This window comes from Triturus cristatus, chromosome 4_2, assembly GCF_964204655.1.
Source record: "Triturus cristatus chromosome 4_2, aTriCri1.1, whole genome shotgun sequence".
Lineage (NCBI taxonomy): Eukaryota > Metazoa > Chordata > Amphibia > Caudata > Salamandridae > Triturus > Triturus cristatus.
The window spans coordinates 914,448,710-914,471,980 of NC_140586.1; the positions used below are offsets into that span (position 1 = coordinate 914,448,710).

The following is a 23,271-nucleotide window of genomic DNA, read 5'->3' on the forward strand; positions in this document are numbered from 1 at the left end:
CCAGCGACGACCGTGTCTGTTCAAGAGAGGAGCCGATCCGCTCCACCGCGGCCAGCACCGAATCCAGCTTAGCGGCCAACATTTCAGTGCGCGGGGCTGCGCCGGCCTCTCCAGGCGCCTCGACGGCACCCCAGCAGTGTGCGATCCGAGGGCCCCCCCGCCCGGGGGCCGGCCGCTTCCAGTGTCTGTGTCTTGGGCCTCCAGGCTCCCCGCCGAGTAGCCAGCCGCCGATGTCCCCCCCGCAAGTACTCACGGGGTGGGTCGCAGGTGAATGGGCGATCTCCCTCTGAAATCCGACCTCCTGTGTGACACCAGATCCAGCGCTTCAGCAGCTGCGGCCCAGGGGTCCCTCGGCAAGCCGCGGAGCACAGTAGTGCGCGTAGCCGGACACGGAGCTCCAGCTCCTCCCCCAGCCGCCGGTCGTATCTTTCAGGCGGTCCCGAGCCGCCGCTCTACGTCCTCGTGCGCCGCTCGGCACCTCTATGTTGCGGTAGGCGAATGGGCTACCTCCGCCCAGGCTCCCGACATCTGAAGGGGGTCCCGTGCAGGATATCTGCCAGGATTAAGGCACCAACGCGCCGGAGCTTCACAGACTTGCGGCCATCTTGGTCGCGCGCCAAGCCACGCCCCCATCAGTGTGGGTTTATTAATACAAGATGTTTACTACCAAACACCATAGATTTCCGTGCAGCCATCATGTAGCTTGGGAACTCGTTTTTACCAGTCTCCAACACATGTACTTAAAATGGCTTCCCTGTTCACTTGCGATATCTAAGAATTGACTTAGACATCGCAGGGCCATATTTGCTCATGCAGATATGCACACACATGTAGTATGGTGTACCCTAATCAAAGAAGAGTTAACCACAAACATTTGACAGGATCTCCAAGAATTTGTCTTGAAGACCCCCCTCAACCACATCTTCAAAACCAGTGGTGTATGTCATCACCTTGGGTGTGATATGGTGGAAAAAACACATCATCGGGGCTGATCACTTGAGTGTCTTGTTCTCCAAGTGACAAAGTCCTCCACCAGGAAGGAGACTGTCGGAGTGGTAAAAATGTCAAGATGTGGGAAGTGGATTATAAATGTTTCTCCGGCCCCTAAAATGGAAACTTTAATAAAAGATAGGGACATGGATAAGGTAAAAAACGGAGCACTGTAAACCGGATAAATTATAGGTCTGAGACACCTAGTGGTCTGGTCAACATGTTTCGGCCAAGCGGTTGCCCCTACTGGTGTGAGGCCATCGCCAGGACAGTTATGTGGGAAAACCTAGACTTTAGGAGATCCCTTGTGTTAGTGAGTGTAAGGCAACTGACTTGCAGGTTTCATTCAGGGTTAGTGCTTTTCCTAGAGTGGATCTTTTGTTATAGGCGTAGACTTTAGCCTATACTTATGGGAAATGTAGATGACTGAACTGCTTAGATTAGTCTGGAGATTTTAGAATGTGTGCTGAGCACATTGCTTCCTTCAGAAGGTCAAAAGCCTTTAGACAGCTCCCTGTCTAGTTTACCTTATTTGACATTTTGTTGGGGGACAGTTCTGTGAGGGGAGTCACCATGGTACCATACCCCTTCAGGAACCTCCTATAGTACCCAGTCAAGCCAAGGAATACCCTGACTTAAGTCTAGGTGGTTGGGGCAACCCGGTCCACAACTGTCTGGATCTTGGGTTGAACTTGGCCTCCTCCTGCAAGGTGGCACAAGTATAAAACAGAACCCTACCCTATCCGGCTCTTACTTGCCTTGATAGCGAGGCCTGCACTCTGCAGAGCCTCAAGGATTTTTCCAAGGTGGATCAGGTAATCCTGCCAAGTGGAACTATAGAAAGCAATATCATTAAGATATGCTGCACTTAAAGACTCCAACCCAGCAAGGACCTCGTTCATCAAGCTTTGGAAGGTGGCAGAACATTCTTTAGTCCAAATGGCATTACTGTAAATTTGTAATGTACATCTGGTACGGAGAATGTAGATTTTTCATTTGCTCCAGTGGTCAGACCAATCTGCCAGTACCCTGATGTTAAATTAAAAGAAGTACTGAGAAATATGGCAGGGCCTAACCTGTCAATAGGTTTGTGTGCCATTGGACTAGGATGTGCATCCATCTTAGTGACAGCATTGATACCTCTATAGTCCACACAAAACATCAGCTCTGGTTTACCACCCTTGGAATGAGGTTTGGGGACTAAGACCACTGGGCTGGCCCAGGCACTTTCAGAGTGCTCAATCCCCCCTAACTACAGCATCTTGCTGATTTCGGCCAGATGCTTTCCTTCCCTTGATCAGACTGTCTGTATAGTTTTAGACAGGCATACTGTCACCAGTGTCCACATCATGGGTCCCCGAGGTAGTCGGACCAGGGGTAAAGGAAAGGAGCTCAGCACACTGCTCCAGGACTTGCTGCAGTCAGCTTGCTGTTCGGTAGAGAGGGTGTCTGAAAAGACTGCTCCATCAACTGAACTATCTTCAGGAATATGGGAGAGGGGGTCAGGTAGAGGTTCACTCTCTTCTTCCTGATTCTCATCAGTGACCATCAGCATAGCCACATCATGTAAAGTTTTTAGGCGTTTAACATGGATGACCCGGTGAGGGTTCAGCTGGTGCCTAGGTCAACCAGGTAGGTGACCTCACCTTTCCTTTCAAGGATAGGGTAAGGGCCACTCATTTGTCCTGGAATGCCATGGGAGCTACAGGCTCTACAACCCACACCTGCTGGCCTGTTTGGAATTCCGCCAGTCCACCCACTTGGTCATACCAGAGCTTCTGGAGCGCTTGGCTGGCCTCAAGGTTGAAAGTCCACAGAGGAGAGGTTTTTATAAATAAAATCATAACTATTTTCTGGGGTATCAATCACCAATAATATAGGTCATGGAGTCAGGCAATGGTCCACAGTGATAAACAAATCAAGTATAGTCATAAAGAGTATGACATGTGTTCACCCCCTTATAAGAGGTGGTATCCCCAAAGTCAGATTCCACGTTTGGTCCACATAAGCAATTCAGGGAACACCGAGAAAATGAGGTAAGAGCGTTTGTCCTTGGAGTGCCTTGGGAGCCACAGGCTTTAGTAACAACACCTTCTGCCCTGTTTGGAACTCCACCAGGGCAGGATTTTGGTAATACCAGAGCTTCTGAAGCTCTTGGCTGGCCTCAAAGTTTTTGGATGTTTTTGCCACGTATACAGCCATTCTTCAATTAGGCCAAGTACATAGTCCACAATGTATTGTTTAGGCACTTTGAGAGGTCTCTCCCAGCCTTCCTTAACTAGATACTAGAAACTCTCAACAAAATCATTTCTTCTTTGTGGGTGATAAGGGGCAGTGAACTAGTAAGTCATACCACATTCATTCCAAAATGCCTTTAGGTAGCCAGACATGAAGTCGCTACCTCTGTCTGACACCACCTCTGTAGGGAAACCCACTCTTGTAGAAATACGTAAGAGGACTCTGGCAACTGCAAGAGCAGTGACAGTGCTAAGGGGAAGAGCTTCAGGGTACCTGGTAGCATGATCCACTACCACCACTATGAATCTGTTCCCTGATGCTGTTAGAGGGTCCAGGGGACCAACAACATCAAACCCCTACCATTCCAAAGGGAAACCCAACCACTGAAAGTGGAATTAAGGGGGGCTTTGGTTGGTTACCTGTCTTGCCACTGGCTTGACAGGCAACAAAGAAGTTACTAAACTCCTTTACCTTCTGGGACATCCCTGACCAGTAGAAGTGGGTGGCTAACCTACTCTTATTATGGTCTGGCCAAGATGCCCAGCTAAGGGGATGCCATGCGCTAAATAGAGTAAGAACTCACTATACTGCTGAGGCACTACCACTCCTCTAGTGGCACCAGGTTTGGGGTATTTGGCCTCAGTGTGCAGGAATCCCTCCTACCAATTGATTCTGTGTGAGCCACTGACATCTCCCTTTTCCTGGTCAGCAGCTTGCTGTCTAAGGATGTCAAGAGTGGGACAGGTCCTCTGTGCCTGTCACAGATCTTCCCTAGAGGGTTCCCCTGTGCCTATGAGCTCTGCCATGTAAGGCCCAAGTTCCTGGCCTTCTAAGAAGACATTCCTGCCACACCAGGAGGAAATACCTTATAAAAGACTCAACAAAAAGTCAAAAAATGTTTGCTAAAAATTCTGCAGCCTTCTTATGAGTTTTTTGTTGATCCCGGCATACAGGGTGTTCCCGTAGTCCAGCTTGCTTGTGACCAACACATGTGTGATGGTTTTCCGGATGATGAATGGGAGCCATTTGAAAATGTTCCTCAGCATCTTCAGAGCATGGAAGTATGAGGGAGTGACAGCACTGATTTAAGTGGTCATGTGAAATGTGCTCTTGATGACAATCCAGAGGTTCTTGGTGTGGGCGGAGGAGGGTGGGTACCAGTACTAGCTCCGTTGGCCACCAGGCGGACTCCCATTGTGATGTGCTCTTCTTAAAGATCACAATTTCGGTCTAGTCAGTGTTCAACTTTAAAGAGTTAGCCTTCATCCAGTGGGTGATTTCAATCATGCAGGCACTGAACTTTACCCTGGTACTCAGCATTTTGTACACGAGTGAGAGGATGATTTGAGAGTCATAAGGGTAGGAAAAGATGTAGATGTTGTAAGACCAGGTGATGCTGGCTAAAGGGATCCTATATGCGTTATTAGCAAATGGAGGAATTGGGTCTGGCTTGAGTTTTAGATAGGAACTGGATATCCAGGTCTTAAAGAGGCGGCGGCAGTGTTTGAGTCCCTGAGCGATGATGTTTGAGGAGATTTTTCAATAGGGTGGTGTGTTATTAGCATCTTTGTAAATTATGAAGTTGCTGTTGGTGAGTAGGGTTCTTCCAGGCTGCATATAGGGACTGTAGATGGAGAGTAAGATGAGCCCTGAGGGTACTCTACAGGTTCGTTCACAAAACCTTCTGGAATCTATAGATACTCATCTAGATGAGCTGGTGGCAGTCGGGCACACAGGAGGAGAATCAGTGCAGGACAGTGCTGGTGAACATAATTTAATACATCATGGTGTGGATGACAGTAAGATGGTCAACACTGCAAATGGTCACCAAGAGCTCCAGAAGCAACAGAGGAAAGAGCCTTATATGGTTTGCAGCCAGGAGGGAGTCCATGACTACTTGAATGGTGGCTGGTGCAGTGCTGTGGAGTGATCTTTTTTTACTGCTATTATTTAACTGAACTTGTCAATAAACAGTACAGCACGTGCAAGCATGAGCATCTGACTATTATCATTACACAAAGATCAAAGTACAATGGCCTGCTTCATGTATAGGTCGATCAGTGGAGCTGTGATGTTTGTATGTTAGTAGTAAAGTGAGAGCATGCCAGTCTAGAGATGAAGTGCGCTATCTAGCCCAACATACCACACCTCTGTAATCCACCCCTGTTGTGTGTTGATTTAGATACCGTGTATAGGTTTCCCGATTTATGTCCTTATATAGGCCCAATCCGCATTGCCCATATTTAGGCGTAGAAATCCTACCCTTATTTAGGCATTATCCATGCTACCCAAATACAGGCATGGCCACCTACATCCGTTCATATACATCACAACGAGTTCTTGGAAAACCAGACTCTTAAGCCTTTAGGACTTCCCCTTGCTTAGATATTGATTTCTCCAAGAACTCATTTATTATGCATGAACATCTATTCCTTAGGGGTTCATTCATGACGTTCTTCTGCCCGACTTTTACGTCAATACTGGCATTCCTAAACACCTTCAAGGTATAAATATACCTTCACTTACCATAGCAAACCACCGTTCGGCTGCCTACTTGCACAACGCGGCTCGCCACGGCAAGTTCGGAAGGAAGTCAAGTCCCCGCCTGACGCACTGACTAGACGCTGTCATCCTCCTCGCAGAAAATCCAGCTCCAGTGTTTCTGACTCCCCTTGCGGGTTGTTAGAGATTGAGACTCTGAAAGAGATTTCAACCTCACTCATTCTAAGGTATGGAGCGGACTAGAACCTAGAGGGACCTTTGGCAAATCTTGGCAACTATAGCTAAACTAGACCATAGACAAACAGCACCTACTTCTTACCTCGTACTACACTTGGGTTAGGTACACTGGGGTAGAACTAGCTAGAAGCATCAGATGAGTATTAACATGTTAGCCTGTGTTATTTATAGAATGTATTTTTATGAATATCTTTCATAGCTACAAACCATGCTATTGCAGTATTATTTTATCTTACTGCTAACGCTGTACATATTTGACTTTGCATTCGGTCTTATGATTGCAGCAGTTCATATCTCTTGCACAAGAAATAAGACTGTTCAATAAACCCTTTTTATTGAAACGCCAGTATATCCATTTCTGTGTAACGCTGTAGAAACGAAGCATGCACGATTGACTGAGTGAAACTGTTATCTATTGTTTTCATGATTCTGAGATTGTTCCGATTCTATGGGAAACAAAGTTGCCATGTTTATGCGGTTGTCAGAAACTAATCCCTTCTTGATCATTCAAGAAGTTTTCTAGTGACCTCTGAGTAAGCTGGCACACACAAGTAATTAGGTGTAATGTACTCGATAGAGACATACTGACCTCAGTCCTATGTCAAAACTATAGTGTATATTATTCCAATGCGCAGAGCCTATCAGGGATATAGGAACTACACTACACCCCACCCCTTCTCACATGCTGACTCCTGGCTTGAAAATGTATGTGGCTAATAAGGCACCAGAGTCCTTTCTCTCAGCATCTTCTGGACAGGGTCACATATATCTAGAGGTTGAGTTGTTCCAGGGAGTAGTTTGGCATTCATGCTGCACAATGCTATATTGTGTACCCATCTCTCAATATGTATGTGGTGCGGCGGCATGATCCACACATCTGCAGCACTCGATGCACAGCCCAAAGAGATGTTTCTTTTCATACAAACCCTTAATCTTTTTCTAAGTTATACTTTCATTGATTGAGCTTAACCTTGGAGTGATTCAACAGCCTTTGGACCTTGGTCAGTCTTTGTCCTCTACAAGTGGTGTGCGATGGATACGATATTACTTGGGTGACTCTTTGGCTGGTGACAATTTATAACCACAGTTGTTGCTTGACACTCCCTTGTCCTGATGAAAGACCTTGCATTAAATATGTAATAGTTTGAAACATTTTCATCAGAAGATAGTTCACACTATCTGATGTTAAAGTCCATGTTCCTGGAGGGGGGCGTGGCCAAGATGGCCGCCGCGACGGACGTACCTTGCTGAGGCTCTGTGACAGGGCTTCCACCTCACCCGGTTTCGGAGAACCTGGCTGGGTCGGACCTACGCCTGGGGGTCCCTTGGGGCATGGAGAACTCGGTGCCCATGCTCGGAAAGCAGCCTCGGCTCCGAAAACACTGAAACCCGGAGCTCGGAGCGGAGGCGCCGAGAGCAAAATGGCGCCCGCTCGTCCCGCGGCTCCCCGCCCTGGCTGCTGATCCGGAGGGGGCGCGGGCACAGTGAGTGTACCGGCAGAGGCGTTATTAGACCTCTGATGTTGTGTGAACAGCCTGGGTGGTCCAGAGGACGGTGGAGACAGCGAAGTGGCCGTTTGCTGGTGCAGGCGTCCAGCGTGTGGCGGGGGCCCCCCCTGTATGGAGCTCGCCGAAGACACACCGTGGCCCACACGCGACAGGGGAAATCGGAGGCGCGCATTGTTGGAGAACGCCACCTCCGCCTGAACTGACCTGCGGAGGCCCCATCTCGGGTCGGCCTGGAGGGCCGTGCGGCGCATTCTGGGAGGCCTGGAGGCGAGCGTGCTGCTGGTCCCCGGGTGGCCGCCGGGGCAGAGGTGAGCTCCCGCGCTGGTGAAGGGGACTGGGGGCAGCGCCGGGACAGTGCTTCGCGGGGGCTGCTGCCCCTCGCAGCCACGAGGCGGCCTGTCTGACTTTAAGATGGCGGCTCACCATGCTCCGGCCTGGCGGTCTGCGCGAGGGAGCTGAGGACCTCGGAGGACGGGGCGTTACTAACTGTGGTCCGGGGGCGCTGCCCCGGCGCTCATCTTCACTGAAACGGCCCCCCATGGACTGCCTGGACACTAGAGGAGACCGTGGAGGACTCGAGGTGTGCCGGCCCTGATCTGGCATTGTAGCGGCGCCATCGCCAGCCCAGGCGGGAGGAGCTACCCTGGGGACAGAGTGAGGGACGGGGCCCCTGCCGACAGGGGGGGGGAACCGCTGACTTCCCGGTGGCTGAGTGGCGCCGGCGGCCTCCGCCACAAGAAACGGCCACATAATTCTCCACGGCCCCGCCTACCCTACGGGCGACACTTCCCTGCAGTGGCACCTGCCTGCGCAGCAACGGACTATTGTGCCGGAGGGTCCAACATCAGCTGCAATTACGCCTCGCCCCCACTTAAGAGTCCATTTCGCGCCTGAGAGGCCCCCAGCGGACAGTATGGGCAAACCTAGAGCGGCGGCACCGGCCCCGGGGGCAGCGTCGGAGGCCCCGGCCAGCCAATCCGGCGGGGCCTCCTAGGCCGCTGGATCATCGGGGAGCCCTCTCTATCGGATTAGCTCGACAAGGTACTGGCGGCAATAGAGCAGTCGCGGCTCTCCCTGGAGCATCAGCTGGGCACCCTCACTACGGACGTCAGTCTCCTCCGCGATGATCATCGGAAACTGTCGGATAAAGTCTCGGATAATGCAAAAGCGGTCACCGATATCCAACCTATGGTGCAGGCACACCAGGACTCGATGCACACCCTGATGGGTCGCATGACCACCATGGAAGAACGCATTGATGACCTGGAGGGGCGGTCACGACGCTGCAACATTCGCGTCCTTGGGTTACCGGAGGGAATTGAACGGACTGACGCAGTGGAGTATATGGAGACATGGACTAAATCATTCACCCCCAGTGATGACCGCACAGCGTACTTCTTCATCGAGAGGGCGCACCAAGTTCCGGCGCGTCGCCCACAGCCAGGAGCCCCGCCGCGTCCCATGCTGGCCAAATTCCTACACTTCAGAGATCGCGATGCGGTGCTCCGGGCAGCTCGGCAGTCGGGACCGCTCCGTGTCGAGAACAAAACCATCATGATCTTTCCCGATTATTCACGAGCGGTCCAGCGCCAAAGGGCGTCCTTTCTGGCGGTGAAACGACGCCTACGAGCGGAGAAAATACAATACTCCCTGCTGTTCCCGGCCCGCCTGAAAATCATACACGATGGCGATACTCACTTCTTTACAACACCTGAAGAGGCGCATGACTGGGCGGACCAGAACTGTACTGCGGGCCATCGAGCAGAGCACACCCAGGAGCAACGTGTGAGAGCAGGGGGCCCCAGGAGGCAGCGCTCGCGGAGATGACACCGTCCAGGTGCCCCCGCGCCGCTTCCACGCAGCTTGGGATCCCCGGACCTGGAGCAGATAGTTCAAGAGCGGCGCCAGGCCCTGAAGTTGGCGGCGGACCTTCGTCCTGCCTCCCAAGCAACAGACCTTGAACGCGCCCCCCACATATTCACGTCGGAGGAGGAGGGGGACAGTGAGGCGACGCAGTCCGGTGTGGACTCGGTGGCTCTGCCCTCGGTCACCCCGCGAACAGCGGACGACCTGATATGACTGGACCCTTGCAGCAAGTTGTGTATTAACAGCGGGGGGTGATGTCTTCAACCTACTGTTATTGCTGGCTCCCACGCGGCGCGCGTCCCCTCGCTGCCCCGGGCCTTAATACCCCCGGGTGCGGATCGACAGGCCAGAAGCTAGTCATAGATAGCGCGCACAGCCCACACGTTGAGCCCCTAGCACGCACGGGCCGAGACCCCCTGAATTATGTTGAGGCTCTCGTACCAATTGAGAGCTAGTTTGGACGCATCGCCTTTGACGAAAGGTCCCCCGCGTTGGGGCACGTTATTTTCGCCACACCCCAGTTTTCCCTTCCCCTTGCAGAAGAATTCTTTGCACTATGTCCTAGTTTACAAGTCGAGGAGCAGCTGCACTGACACACCAAGGGCGCGGATATGGGGAAAATGGATCACAGCCGGGTGCCTTCGGGGGAGCCTGCTGGCCCATCCTGCGCTAAGCGCTAGACATACGCACTGATGGCACACACTGGTAAAACCACAATACTTACACTGAATGTGCGCGGTATGCATACTGCACGCAAGAGATATTCCATATATGCGTACATTAAGCGACACCAAGCACAAATTGCGTTTCTGCAGGAGACACACCTCACAGCAGGGGAGGTAGCGAAATTGTGCAGGCGATGGCGGGGAACCATATGTGCCACAACTTATTCAGCCTTCGCCCGGGGCACCCTTATATGGGTGCGTCCTGGGGTTCCCTTTCAGGAACAGTCTCATATAATAGATCCAGATGGCCGGTACGTTTTATTGCTAGGCCGGCTGGATGGTCAGGCAGTATTACTGGGCAGCATCTATGGGCCTAACGCCGAGCAAAATAAATTTTGGGAAGAGCTGTCCACTCCCTTAAGCAAATATACACAGGTACCCTGGATCCTGGGTGGAGATTACAACTGTGTGCAAAACATAGCACTGGACAGGTCCCACCCACCCCACCCGACATCCCCCATTGTAGTGCAGGCAAAGCGGTTTGCAACATGGGCACAGCACTGGTCCCTGGCAGATGCTTGGCGAACCCGGAACCCTGCCACCAAACTCTATTCGTTCCACTCCAGACCGCATGACCTTCGAGTGCGCCTGGACTGTTTCCTTTGCTCCCCACCCATCCTACCTATCGTCTCAGACACTGACTATCTAGGTAGAACCATATCCGACCACGACGCCCCCACGTTAACGATCCGATGGCGCCCGCCACACCCTCCTATCCCTAATTGGCGCCTCCCTAGGGATAGTCTGGACGACCCGGTTTTTAAACAAACACTAGCGGATAACATCCGCCATTATTTCCAGGAGAACACAGGCACGGACAGAGTGGAATGCTTTCAAGGTCGTAATGCGGGTTACCTGCATTCGCCACATCACAGGAGTCCGACGGGTTCTGGAACGGGATATCCAGAAGGCGGAGTAAACGCTGGCAGAGCTCGCCAAAGAGATCAACCCGGGTAAAGCCACGCCGGCTCAGATAGCTAGCGCCGAGACTGCCTACGCGGATGCGCTGGCAAGTATGTACCGGTATAATTTTGCGGCATATGCAGCTCGGGTCCACAAAGAAGGCGACCGGACGGGCACGTTGTTGGCTTGGCTTGTCAAGCAGGACTCGAGCCTCCCACCCATCACGGCCATTCATAACACTCAAGGCACTCTGTTATACTCGCAGGACTTGATCCTCAAGGCCTTCCAAGAGTACTATGCGAGATTATATGCCGACCCCCCCCTCCCCGGTATCGGATGATGTCCTGTCCGAGTTTTTAGACCGCTTCAGGCTGCCCCGCATAGACCGTGACACACGCCAAGATCTCGACGGACCTATCAGGACGACAGATTAGACATGCAATGAAGGCGTTGGCTACCCACAAGGCTCCCGGTTTAGATGGCCTTCCACTAGAATTTTACCACGCCTTTGCGTCCCAATTAGTCCCTCAGTTGGAGTCACAATTCCAGGCAGCCCTAGACGTGGGGGCCTTACCCCAATCCATGTGCGAATCAGTCATAGTATCACTCCTCAAGCCAGATAGAGACCCACATCAGCTGGGCTCCTACCGACCCATAGCATTACTGCCAGCAGATTACAAAATCTATGGGAAGATTCTGGCGGATAGGTACGCTACTATCCTTCCGTGGCTAATCCACCCTGACCAGAACGGATTCGTCCCAGGCAGGCATACCTCTTAAAACATCCGGCGGCTGTTCCATGTACAGGACCAGATACAGGATCGGTTCCCCCGGGCAGCGTGTCTGGTGCTGGACCTCGAAAAAGCTTTCGACACTCTCTCATGGGCCTACCTGTTTCAGGTCCTACAACGCATGGGCATAGGACCCAGACTGCAACCTATACTCGGCTCAGCTACTCCGGGCCCAGCTCCAGAGCGCGAATAGGCTCCCTCATTTTGGAGTCCTTTCCGGTCCGCCGTGGCACCAGACAGGGATGGCCACTCTCTCCCTTGCTTTTCGCGATGGAGCCGTTGGCGACTCTGCTCCGCGCAGCGGGCGAGGATTGGGGCATCCCAGTCGGTGATTCTACCCACTCAGTATAGTTATACGCTGACGATGTACTTATCTATGTCCGGGATATTATAGCCGACTTAACCCCTATATCACGTATCCTGCATGACTTTGCGGAGGTCGCAGGACTCTGGGTCAACTGGCCCAAATGAACAAGTTACTTACCTTCGGTAACGATTCATCTGTAAGAAACATTAGTTAGTTAGATTCCTCACCTTAGAATATCCCCAGGCGTCAGACTGGATCCGGAAGATTTTTCGTCAGCAATACCCCTTGCGCGTCGCTAGGCGTCGTCTGCGGCTCCGCGTCCGTCGTCGGCGTCGTGCGCCGGAATGACGTCGGAGTACTTAGACGCCGCCCTCGCGCGCTGACGTCAGTTCTTGTACATAGCTTTCCGCGCCAGGAACGAAGAGCCATGCAAAGACCGACACTGGTGCCAAAAATAAAATCTAGGGGCCTGAAAAGGATAACCTTAACCCTAGATGTCAGTTCGCAGAACGGGGAGGATGGGTGGGTCGGTGAGGAATCTAACTAACTAATGTTTCTTACAGATACATCGTTACCGAAGGTAAGTAACTTGTTCATCTGAAAGAAACACGTTAGTTAGATTCCTCACCTTAAAATAGATACCCAAGCAATACCATCCCCGGTGGTGGGTCTGCGAACCAAGATCACACCAGAAAATCCTGGAGGACAGAACGGCCAAAGAAGCCATCCCTCCGGACTTGGCTGTCAAGGCAATAATGCCTGGCAAACGTGTGTAGCGAAGCCCACGTCGCCGCCTGACAGATGTCCTGCAAAGTGACACCCCGTCCCAAAGCAGTAGTAGCCGCTGTGGCCCGAGTAGAATGGGCGCGCAGCCCAGCAGCAGGGTCCTTTTTTGCCAAGGAATAACAAATTTTGATGCACAAATCGACCCACCGAGATGGTCCGTTTGTGCACAGCTTTCCCCTTCTTAGCACCCACGTATCCAACGAAAAGTTGGTCATCCACCCGGAACTGCTTCGTGCGGTCCAGATAAAAGGAGAGCGCACGTTTTGGGTCCAGACGGTGGAGCCTCTCTTCCTCTTTGGAAGGATGCGGAGGCGGAAAGGTGGGCAAGGTGACAGACTGCCCAAGATGAAATGGAGTCTAGCCGAGGTGATGGCCACCAGAAAAGCAGTCTTAAGCGTCAGCAGACGAAGAGGACAATTATGAAGAGGCTCAAAGGGAGCACACATTAGAAATGTGAGAACAAGATTCAAGTCCCACTGAGGCATTACAAAAGGGACAGGAGGGAACGTGTGAGTAATGCCTTTTAGAAAGCGTGTAACTACAGGGGACTTGAAAAGAGAAGGCTGATCAGGAAGCCGCAAGAAGGCAGAGATGGCAGCAAGATAACCTTTCAGGGTGCCCAGGGCAGAGCCCTGCCGGGCCAAAGAAAGAAGAAAGAGGAGAACCTCAGAAAGAGGGGCGGAAAGGGGATCCACAGCCTTTGCTGTGCACCATGCCACAAATTTGTTCCACCGGCAGGCGTATACCGTCTTTGTGGAGGGACGCCTGGCTGCCAGAATGATATCACAGACTTCAGGAGGCAAGTCAAATGGCATAAACTGCCGCCGCTCAATCTCCACGCATGGAGGTGGAGGCTGGACAGGTTCGGGTGGAGGACCGTCCCCTGCTGCTGCGACAGAAGATCCTCCCGAAGGGGCAGACGTATCGGAGGATCGGCCAACATACTGAGTAGCTCGGGATACCAGTACCTTCGTGCCCAATCCGGAGCCACCAAGATGACTTGGGCCCGGTCGCGCCTGATCTTCTTCAGCACTCTGGGCAGAAGTGGTATAGGCGGAAAGGCGTACAACAGACCGCAACTCCACTCGTGACGAAAAGCGTCGCCGAGCGAGTGCCGCCTTGGACATTCCAACGCTAGTTTGCTTGGTCCAAAACATTATGTTGCCTAAAAAACGTATTTGAAAGATCATGGCGAAGAGTGCTGTTGACTAGGCTTACTAGGCTGTGGAAAGAGCTTCATCGAGGCCTCTGAACAATAAATAATAAAGGAAGTGTTACAAATAAATAATGTGCATCTGTGAACTGTATTCTTACCCTGGGGTCTCTTGGCACTGAAAAAACAGATGCTTCTTGTTACCCAACTCAATGCTAACCATTTTCTCCACCTTGGTATAATGAAAGTCTGAGAAGATCTGCCAGAACATAGGGTCTTGGAGTGAATGCATTAATCCACTGAGCCACAAGACCTATAGATCTGTTGGAACCACTGTTCCCCTTATATTAAAGTGTGAGCTTAAGACTGATTGGTAGTCCTGAAAAAAAGATGATTGGTGGTGATGGGTTTTTGGAGCGGAGTGAGACTTCTTTTTCGATGTTCCTACCAATGACCTGTAAATGAGTGATAGGGCGGTAGTTGCTGAGGTCATCAAGGTCTAAAGTGGGTTCATGGATGATCTACAGAGTGCTAGGCCTCATCTGTTTCTGATGCATCTGGAGTGAAATCTCAGAGAGCTGCTTTGTAGCTGCAGTGTTAGGATAGGCTTAAGGACGGGCAGAGGCCCAGACCACCCAAGACCTGCCCTTGGTACAAAACACGTTTTGGGTAGTTTATCTCTTAATTTCCACTCAATGCTGGTACCGGAGATCACAGATTTCACACCATATTTCATGCCATCCACACTTGCCAACCCCGCACCAACTCAGTAGAGGTCTGCTCCTGAAACGTGCTGAACAAGTAAGATTGTTCTGCTATTTCTCTGCCCAAACTGGGAGGCCCAAAGGGGATCTTTCAACTGCACACAGCCCAGGTGGACTTACTGAGTATGCAAGCAAAGTTCCACGGAAACATTTTTAATGTGCCTCAGGGAGTTTCCAAGTTGCACCTCAATATCCAAGGCTGTCTGTCCTGAAGTGAGTGACCATACCTGAAGGGTCATGACTAGCACACCCTCTGCTCTGGCACCCACACTGTTAAGGCCCCTCTTCAGTCTCAGATCCTAGGTGGATAAGGACCTTATTAGGCTTTCAGTCTGTATCTTGCTCCACTCTTTGCTCTTGACAGGGGGGTGCTGGTACTGCCATTTGAATGGTTTCTATCTATCCATCTCCCTTGTTTATCCTGGCTGTGCTGTTTGCTGAGCTGAGGACAAGCCTGTTCCTCTCACCACAGGCAAGCCTCCATGGACACAGACTGCTGGAGGCCCCAAACTGTGCAACCTGCCACAGATCTATCATATCTCAGAGACACTGCACATCTCTACCAGTGTGTACAACTGAGAATACTAAAGTGGTGAGTTTTATACAAATAAGCAAAAATACTGAGAAAAGGAACTGAGAATGGAGGAATCCTGGTTACACTGTTAAAACGGGACTGGATAACAAAATCTGAAAGGGTGGGAGCCTTAAATTAAGGTATAAAAACATACCAAATATCAAAAGCATGAACTAGTGATAATCTGACCATTCTTTAGTTCACTTTTTAGATATTTTTTTTTTTTTTTTTTTTTATGGAACTAGATGTTTTATGATTACCCATGTTCTATAGTAAATGATATTGAACCCAACTGTACAAATGTTGAAAAGATGGTATTTTCACAATCATATTGTACCCGCTTAATATTACAGGAATGACAGAATTCCAATCAGATACAAGTCATCCCCATTAAGTTTGAAGACAATTTACACTCTTTCAAGCTCATGCTCACACGTTATATAGTTCTACCCATGTGGATAACAGCACCCCATACAGAGGTAGTAAGTGCTATGCAAATTCTGTAATGTAATACAATACAGCTTTAAAAGCTTTCAACAGTGCCATTCACCTCTCCCCTGTGTTAGACCTTAAACACAATTATTTACCTGTGTTTGTGAAGGCATGCTTATCATTAGACCCTTAAACCCGCACCAGTTTAATAAGACATTTGAAAGCACACGTGGTCACAGCAATAACATCAGTACAATGCCGTCCAAATATTGTAAGAAGACAAGTTACCCAAATTACACCGTGACTGTAAAGCAAGAGGCCATTAGCAGACTGAGATGCGATAAAGCTGGTATTAGTTTGTGCTGATTGTGCATTTCCTGCTGCTTGATACCACAATATCTCACACCCCGTTTTGGCCGCATATTGGATTCAGTTGGACCGTCTTGTGTCGTCTTTCTCCTTAAACTACCCCGGTGAACTGGTGACAATCCCGACGACCATGCCAGGGTATCCATGAGATATTCTGGTATCAGCAATACACACACAGGCACCCAGGTCCACTCCCTTCATGCTCAGGCAGACTTACGTTTAAAGCTATGAACTAGATATGCAAAGTCCTCTTCATCAATGCTGTACGCTACAGGCAAAGAAAACATGAATGCTCAAGAAAGCGACAAGTAGATGGAATTCATGCAGAGTAATGCTCTGAAGTCTCAGAATACACAGTGTGCTTACACAAGGAGACGGAGGCAGTCTAGAACATAAGGAATCACTGAGCTCACCTGGGCATGGGCGGGGTCACAAACAATGCTATCACTTGACCGTAGGGGCCCAAGAATAATGCTGATGTATGATTTAACTTTGCGGAAGTGGGTTAGTATAAAGTTGATTGTACTCACCCATCCCCATACCCCAGAGATTTGAGTGGACGTGGTTTTTGCCATAAAGTAGTTAATCCAAGGGAGAGCTAGCCACAGAGTGTACGTGAAGGCTTGACGCCTTTTTAACAGGCCATCACACAGTCACATTAATTTGATACACCCTAGCTGTTTTATGTGATGCACCGCCAAAGTGTAAAGGTAGAGAGGGAAGCAATGTTTGCTAGGTTTGAGTATTGCACTACCTTAATTCTACGTTTAGAAAATGTCTGTCTTGTGCAATATTGTTTTCATTCTCTGGACAATAAGGTACCACTGTGGCATCACAGGGATCAATGCTGGATCACGAGGGGTCACTGTGACACCACAGGGCTCAATGCTGGATCATGAGGTGCCACTGTGACACCACAGGGAACAATGCTGGATTATGAGGTGCCACTGTGACACCACAGGGAACAATGCTGGATCATGAGGTGCCACTGGGACACCACGGGGATCAATGCTGGATTATGAGGTGCCACTGGGACACCACAGGGAACAATGCTGGATCATGAGGTGCCACTGTGACACCGCACGGAACAATGCTGGATCATGAGGTGCCACTGGGACACCACAGGGATCAATGCTGGATTATGAGGTGCCACTGGGACACCACAGGGAACAATGCTGGATTATGAGGTGCCACTGTGACACCACGGGGATCAATGCTGGATCACGAGGGGTCACTGTGGCATCACAGGGATCAATGCTGGATCATGAAGGGTCACTGTGACACCACAGGGAACAATGCTGGATTATGAGGTGCCACTGTGACACCACAGGGATCAATGCTGGATCATGAGGTGCCACAGTGACACCACAGGGCTCAATCCTTGATCATGAGGTACCACTGTGACACCTCAGGGATCAATGGTGGATTATAAGGTGCCACTGTGACACCTCAGTGATCAATGCTGGATCATGAAGGGTCACTAACACCACAGGGATCAATGCTGGATCATGAGGTGCCACTGTGACACCACAGGGATCAATGCTGGATCATGAAGGGTCACTGCGACACCACAGGGAACAATGTGCCACTGTGACACCACAGGGATCAATGCTGGATCATGAGGTGCCACTGTGACACCACAGGGCTCAATCCTTGATCATGAGGTACCACTGTGACACCACAGGGATCAATGCTGGATCATAAGGTGCCACTGTGACACCACAGGACTCAATGCTGGATCATGAGGTGCCGCTGTGACACCACAGGGCTCAATGCTTGATCATGAGGGGTCACTGTGACACCACAGGGCTCAATGCTGGATCATAAGGTGCCACTGTGACCGCCAAAGTGTAAAGGTAGAGAGGGAAGCAATGTTTGCTAGGTTTGAGTATTGCACTACCTTAATTCTACGTTTAGAAAATGTCTGTCTTGTGCAATATTGTTTTCATTCTCTGGACAATAAGGTACCACTGTGGCATCACAGGGATCAATGCTGGATCACGAGGGGTCACTCTGACACCACAGGGCTCAATGCTGGATCATGAGGTGCCACTGTGACACCACAGGGAACAATGCTGGATTATGAGGTGCCACTGTGACACCACAGGGAACAATGCTGGATCATGAGGTGCCACTGGGACACCACGGGGATCAATGCTGGATTATGAGGTGCCACTGGGACACCACAGGGAACAATGCTGGATCATGAGGTGCCACTGTGACACCACACGGAACAATGCTGGATCATGAGGTGCCACTGGGACACCACAGGGATCAATGCTGGATTATGAGGTGCCACTGGGACACCACAGGGAACAATGCTGGATTATGAGGTGCCACTGTGACACCACGGGGATCAATGCTGGATCATGAGGGGTCACTGTGGCATCACAGGGATCAATGCTGGATCATGAAGGGTCACTGTGACACCACAGGGAACAATGCTGGATTATGAGGTGCCACTGTGACACCACAGGGATCAATGCTGGATCATGAGGTGCCACAGTGACACCACAGGGCTCAATCCTTGATCATGAGGTACCACTGTGACACCTCAGGGATCAATGGTGGATTATAAGGTGCCACTGTGACACCTCAGAGATCAATGCTGGATCATGAAGGGTCACTAACACCACAGGGATCAATGCTGGACCATGAGGTGCCACTGTGACACCACAGGGATCAATGCTGGATCATGAAGGGTCACTGTGACACCACAGGGAACAATGCTGGATCATAAGGTGCCACTGTGACACCACAGGACTCAATGCTGGATCATGAGGTGCCGCTGTGACACCACAGGGCTCAATGCTTGATCATGAGGGGTCACTGTGACACCACAGGGCTCAATGCTGGATCATAAGGGGTCACTGTGACACCACAGGACTCAATGCTGGATCATGAGGTGCCGCTGTGACACCACAGGGCTCAATGCTTGATCATGAGGGGTCACTGTGACACCACAGGGCTCAATGCTTGATCATGAGGGGTCACTGTGACACCACAGGGCTCAATGCTGGATCATAAGGTGCCACTGTGACACCACAGAATGCTGGATCATGAGGTAACACTGACACCACAGGTATCAATGCTGGATCACGAGGGGTCACTGTGACACCACAGGGCTCAATGCTGGATCATGAGGTGCCGCTGTGACACCACATGGCTCAATGCTTGATCATGAGGGGTCACTGTGACACCACAGGGCTCAATGCTGGATCATAAGGTGCCACTGTGACACCACAGGGATCAATGCTGGATCACGAGGGGTCACTGTGACACCACAGGGCTCAATGCTGGATCATGAGGTGCCGCTGTGACACCACAGGGCTCAATGCTGGATCATGAGGTGCCGCTGTGACACCTCACGGATCAATGCTGGATCATGAAGGGTCACTGTGACACCACAGGGCTCAATGCTGGATCATGAGGTGCCGCTGTGACACCACAGGACTCAATGCTGGATCATGAGGTGCCGCTGTGACACCACAGGGCTCAATGCTGGATCACGAGGGGTCACTGTGACACCACAGGGAACAATGCTGGATCATGAGGTGCCGCTATGACACCACAGGACTCAATGCTGGATCATAAGGTGCCACTGTGACACCACAGGGAACAATGCTGGATCATGAGATACCACTGTGACACCACAGGGCTCAATACTGGATCATAAGGTGCCACTGTGACACCACAGGGCTCAATGCTGGATCATGAGGTGCCACTGTGACACCACAGGGCTCAATGCTGGATCATGAGGTGCCACTGTGACACCACAGGGCTCAATGCTGGAGCATGAGGTGCCACTGTGACACCACAGGGCTCAATGCTGGATCATGAGGTGCCACTGTGACACCACAGGGCTCAATGCTGGATCATGAGGCGCCACTGTGACACCACAGGGGCACAGACTGGATCATAAGGTGCCACTGTGCCACCAGGAAACACAGCCTGGATCCTATGGGGCCACTGTGGCACAACGTGAACACAGACTGGATCTTAAGGTGCCACGGTTGCATCGCAGGCATAGGCTTGATCATAAGGTGCCATGGTGGCATCACAGGCGTAGGCTGGATCTTAAGGTGCCACTGTGGCATCACAGGCGTAGGCTGGATCCTACTGTGCCACTGTGGCACCGCAAGCTGGATGATAAGGTATGCCACTGTGACACCACAAGGCTTCAGGCTGGATCATAAGGTGGCACTATCACACCACAGGGATCCATGCAGGGTCATGAGGTGCCACTGCGACACCACAGGCACAGGCTGGATCATAATGGTATCACTGTAATGCTGTAGGGGCAGAGACTGGATCACATGGTGCCACTGTGACACCACGGGATTTAGGCTGGATCAGAAGCTGTCATCGTGGCACCGCAGGCTGGATGATAAGGTGCCATCATGGCACCGCAGGCACAGGCTGGATCATACGGATCCACTGTGATGCTGTAGTGGCGAAGGCTGGATCACATGGTGACACTGACACCACAGGGATTCAGGCTGGATCATAAGGTACCACTGTGGCACCACAGACACAGGATGGATCATAAGGGGCCATCATGGCACCACAGGCACAAGCAAGATCATACGGACCCACTGTGATGCTGTAGGGGCGGAGGCTGGATCACATGGTGCCATTGTGACACCACGGGAATTAGGCTGGAACAGAAGCTGTCATTGTGGCACCGCAAAATGGATGATGAGGTGCCATCGTGGTACTGCAGGCACAGGCTGGATCATACGGATCCACTGTATTGCTGTAGGGGCGGAGGTTGGATCACATGGTGCCACTGTGACACCACAGGGATTCAGGCTGGATCATAAGGTACCACTGTGGCACCACAGACACAGGATGGATCATAAGGGGCCATCGTGGCACCACAGACACAGGCTGGATCATACGGATCCACTGTGATGCTGTAGAAGCAGAGGCTGGAAACTATGGGTAGCTACAAGGGGGAGGCTGGATAATAAGGTGCCACTCTGACAACAAAAGGGTGTACCCTTGAGCACCTTGTGCCACTATGATACCCTATCTTGGCAATGCACTTTGATCTTGCTATCCCCTTCTAAGATGTGCTAGGGTGAGTATTCCTCGACCTCATAGCCTCAGTGAGTGTGTGGGTGAAATATGAATGTGTAACACTGAAACCAAGAAATCCGGAGTGTGGGCCGCCAGTACTTACTTCTCCGTAGAGAGAACCAAAGGGAGCACTCACCTTGCTCAGTGCTGTAGCGCCACTGGTGGAAGTTCCGTCCCAGCAGAATGAACTCTCGGATCGCAGCTGGACGACTCCTCATGTGCTGCTTTACAGAGTAAGGCACAAAGGTTGAGCCCCGGGGACAACTGTAAAATGGACAGAGCAATGATCTTTAGTGCGCGTCTCAGTAAACAATACACCAGAGAGCCTGTTATTCCTGTCACACAAATGGCCTCACCTGAGACGCTCAAACACCTTCACATTGGTGTCACAGGCAAGCGATGTCACCAGACCTTCCATCTCCATCAAGATGGGAGCAAGCAGGAACCGGGAGACAATCTCTACGGAGCACTGCTGAATCGATGGGCAGCCTTGGAGAAAAGGGAACAGACGGACAGTCAAGGAACAAAGACAGTGCAAGAGATTGAAAAACAGGGCAACAAAACCTGAAATGGAGAAACAAGAAAAGCGATGTCCGACACAGCAGAAAAACACGAAGAGATACCAAGCCTAGAAGAGGAATAGAAGAAGAGCGAATCGGCCAAAACAAAATACCCGGGCACATGCCTATAACTGGAACACAAGGAGTGAAACAGAGCCTGATACAGCAGAAACAGAAGAGATTCCAACCATAGAACAGTAACACGAGTGACAACCAGATACATCAGAAGCTCTAGGAGAAATACAGAACTTAGTCGAGGAACAGAAGGTGAGGTATAGCCTGAGACAGAAGAAACACAAAACTAGATGCCGAGCCTAGCAGAGGAACACCAGTGGCACATGGCAAAATACAAAGGAAACACCAGGAGGAATACAGTCTGAGGCAGAAAAATCACAAGAAGAGATACAGAGCATAGAACACAAACACAAAGAGAGAAACATAGCCTTATACATCAGAAACAAAAGAGGAGCTATAGATATCAGTAGAACAGGAGATACGCATAAATAGACAGATAGAAGATACAAAAAGATAAACAGAGATAAATAGTCTGAGAAAGAAGAGATACAGCATGAACACAAGGGGAGACACACAGTCTGAGGCAGCAGAAGCACATGGGGAGACACAGAGCCCAGAACAGGAGCACAAGGGGGGATGCACAGTCTTAGGCAGCAGAAGCAAAAGGAGAGCCCGGAACAGGAACACAAGGTGTGATACACAGTCTGAGGCAGTGGAAGTACAAGGAGAGATACAGAGCCCACAACAGGAGCAAAAGGGGGGATGCTCAGTCTTAGGCAGCAGAAGCACAAGGAGATATACAGAGCCCAGAACAGGAACACAAGGGAAGATACAAAGTCTGAGGCAGCAGAAATACAAGGAGAGATACAGAGCCTAGAACAGAAACACAAGGGGGGATGCACAGTCTAAGGCAGCAGAAGCACAAGGAGAGATTGAGAGCCCGGAACAGGAACACATGGGGCGATGCACCGTCTGAGGCAGTGGAAGTACAAGGAGAGATACAGAGCCCAGAACAGGAGCAAAAGGGGGGATGCACAGTGCCTCCAGATACTCACAATGAGCAGCAGCCAAAATTCAGCAGCCAAAATATCAAACGTGAAAATAAACAGATCCGCGGAAACACATGATCTAATAATTCCAATGTGCCCAGTAACTCTTGTCACTGGTCACATGAGAATTAAGGAAATATTCATAATAGAGGCCCAAGACCAAAAGAGGTACATAGCCTGAGACAGCAGACACACGACACAAGAACAGAAACAAAGCCACGAAAAGCAATGTAATGAGACAGAGGGGAGTATGTGTACATGGCACATGAGAGCAGATTGAAAGCGAGTAAAAGAGATATCAAAACACACAAAGGGAGAGACAGGAACAGGAAACACGAGTACACAGAGCCTAAAACAGGAAACACAGTGTGTGGTGCAGAATGTAGACAAACCAGCAGCAGAGCCAGAGGAACAGAACAG

The 23,271-nt window shown here is 50.8% G+C and overlaps 1 protein-coding gene across 9 annotated transcripts in view; it reads right to left on the bottom strand.

The window, feature by feature from the left end:
* Positions 1–23,271, bottom strand: part of SZT2 (SZT2 subunit of KICSTOR complex) — a 937,318-nt gene that overhangs the window by 193,244 nt on the left and 720,803 nt on the right. For 5 of the 9 annotated variants that reach the window (XM_085602961.1, XM_085602965.1, XM_085602959.1 and 2 more), the window contains 3 exons: positions 21,584–21,716; positions 21,364–21,491; positions 16,363–16,413 (listed from right to left, as the gene is read on the bottom strand). In XM_085602961.1, coding sequence (XP_085459087.1) covers positions 16,363–16,413; positions 21,364–21,491; positions 21,584–21,716 — 312 coding nt within the window. The remainder of the gene's footprint in view (positions 1–16,362; positions 16,414–21,363; positions 21,492–21,583; positions 21,717–23,271) is intronic. The other 4 variants (XM_085602966.1, XM_085602963.1, XM_085602964.1 and 1 more) reach the window with 1 other exon arrangement.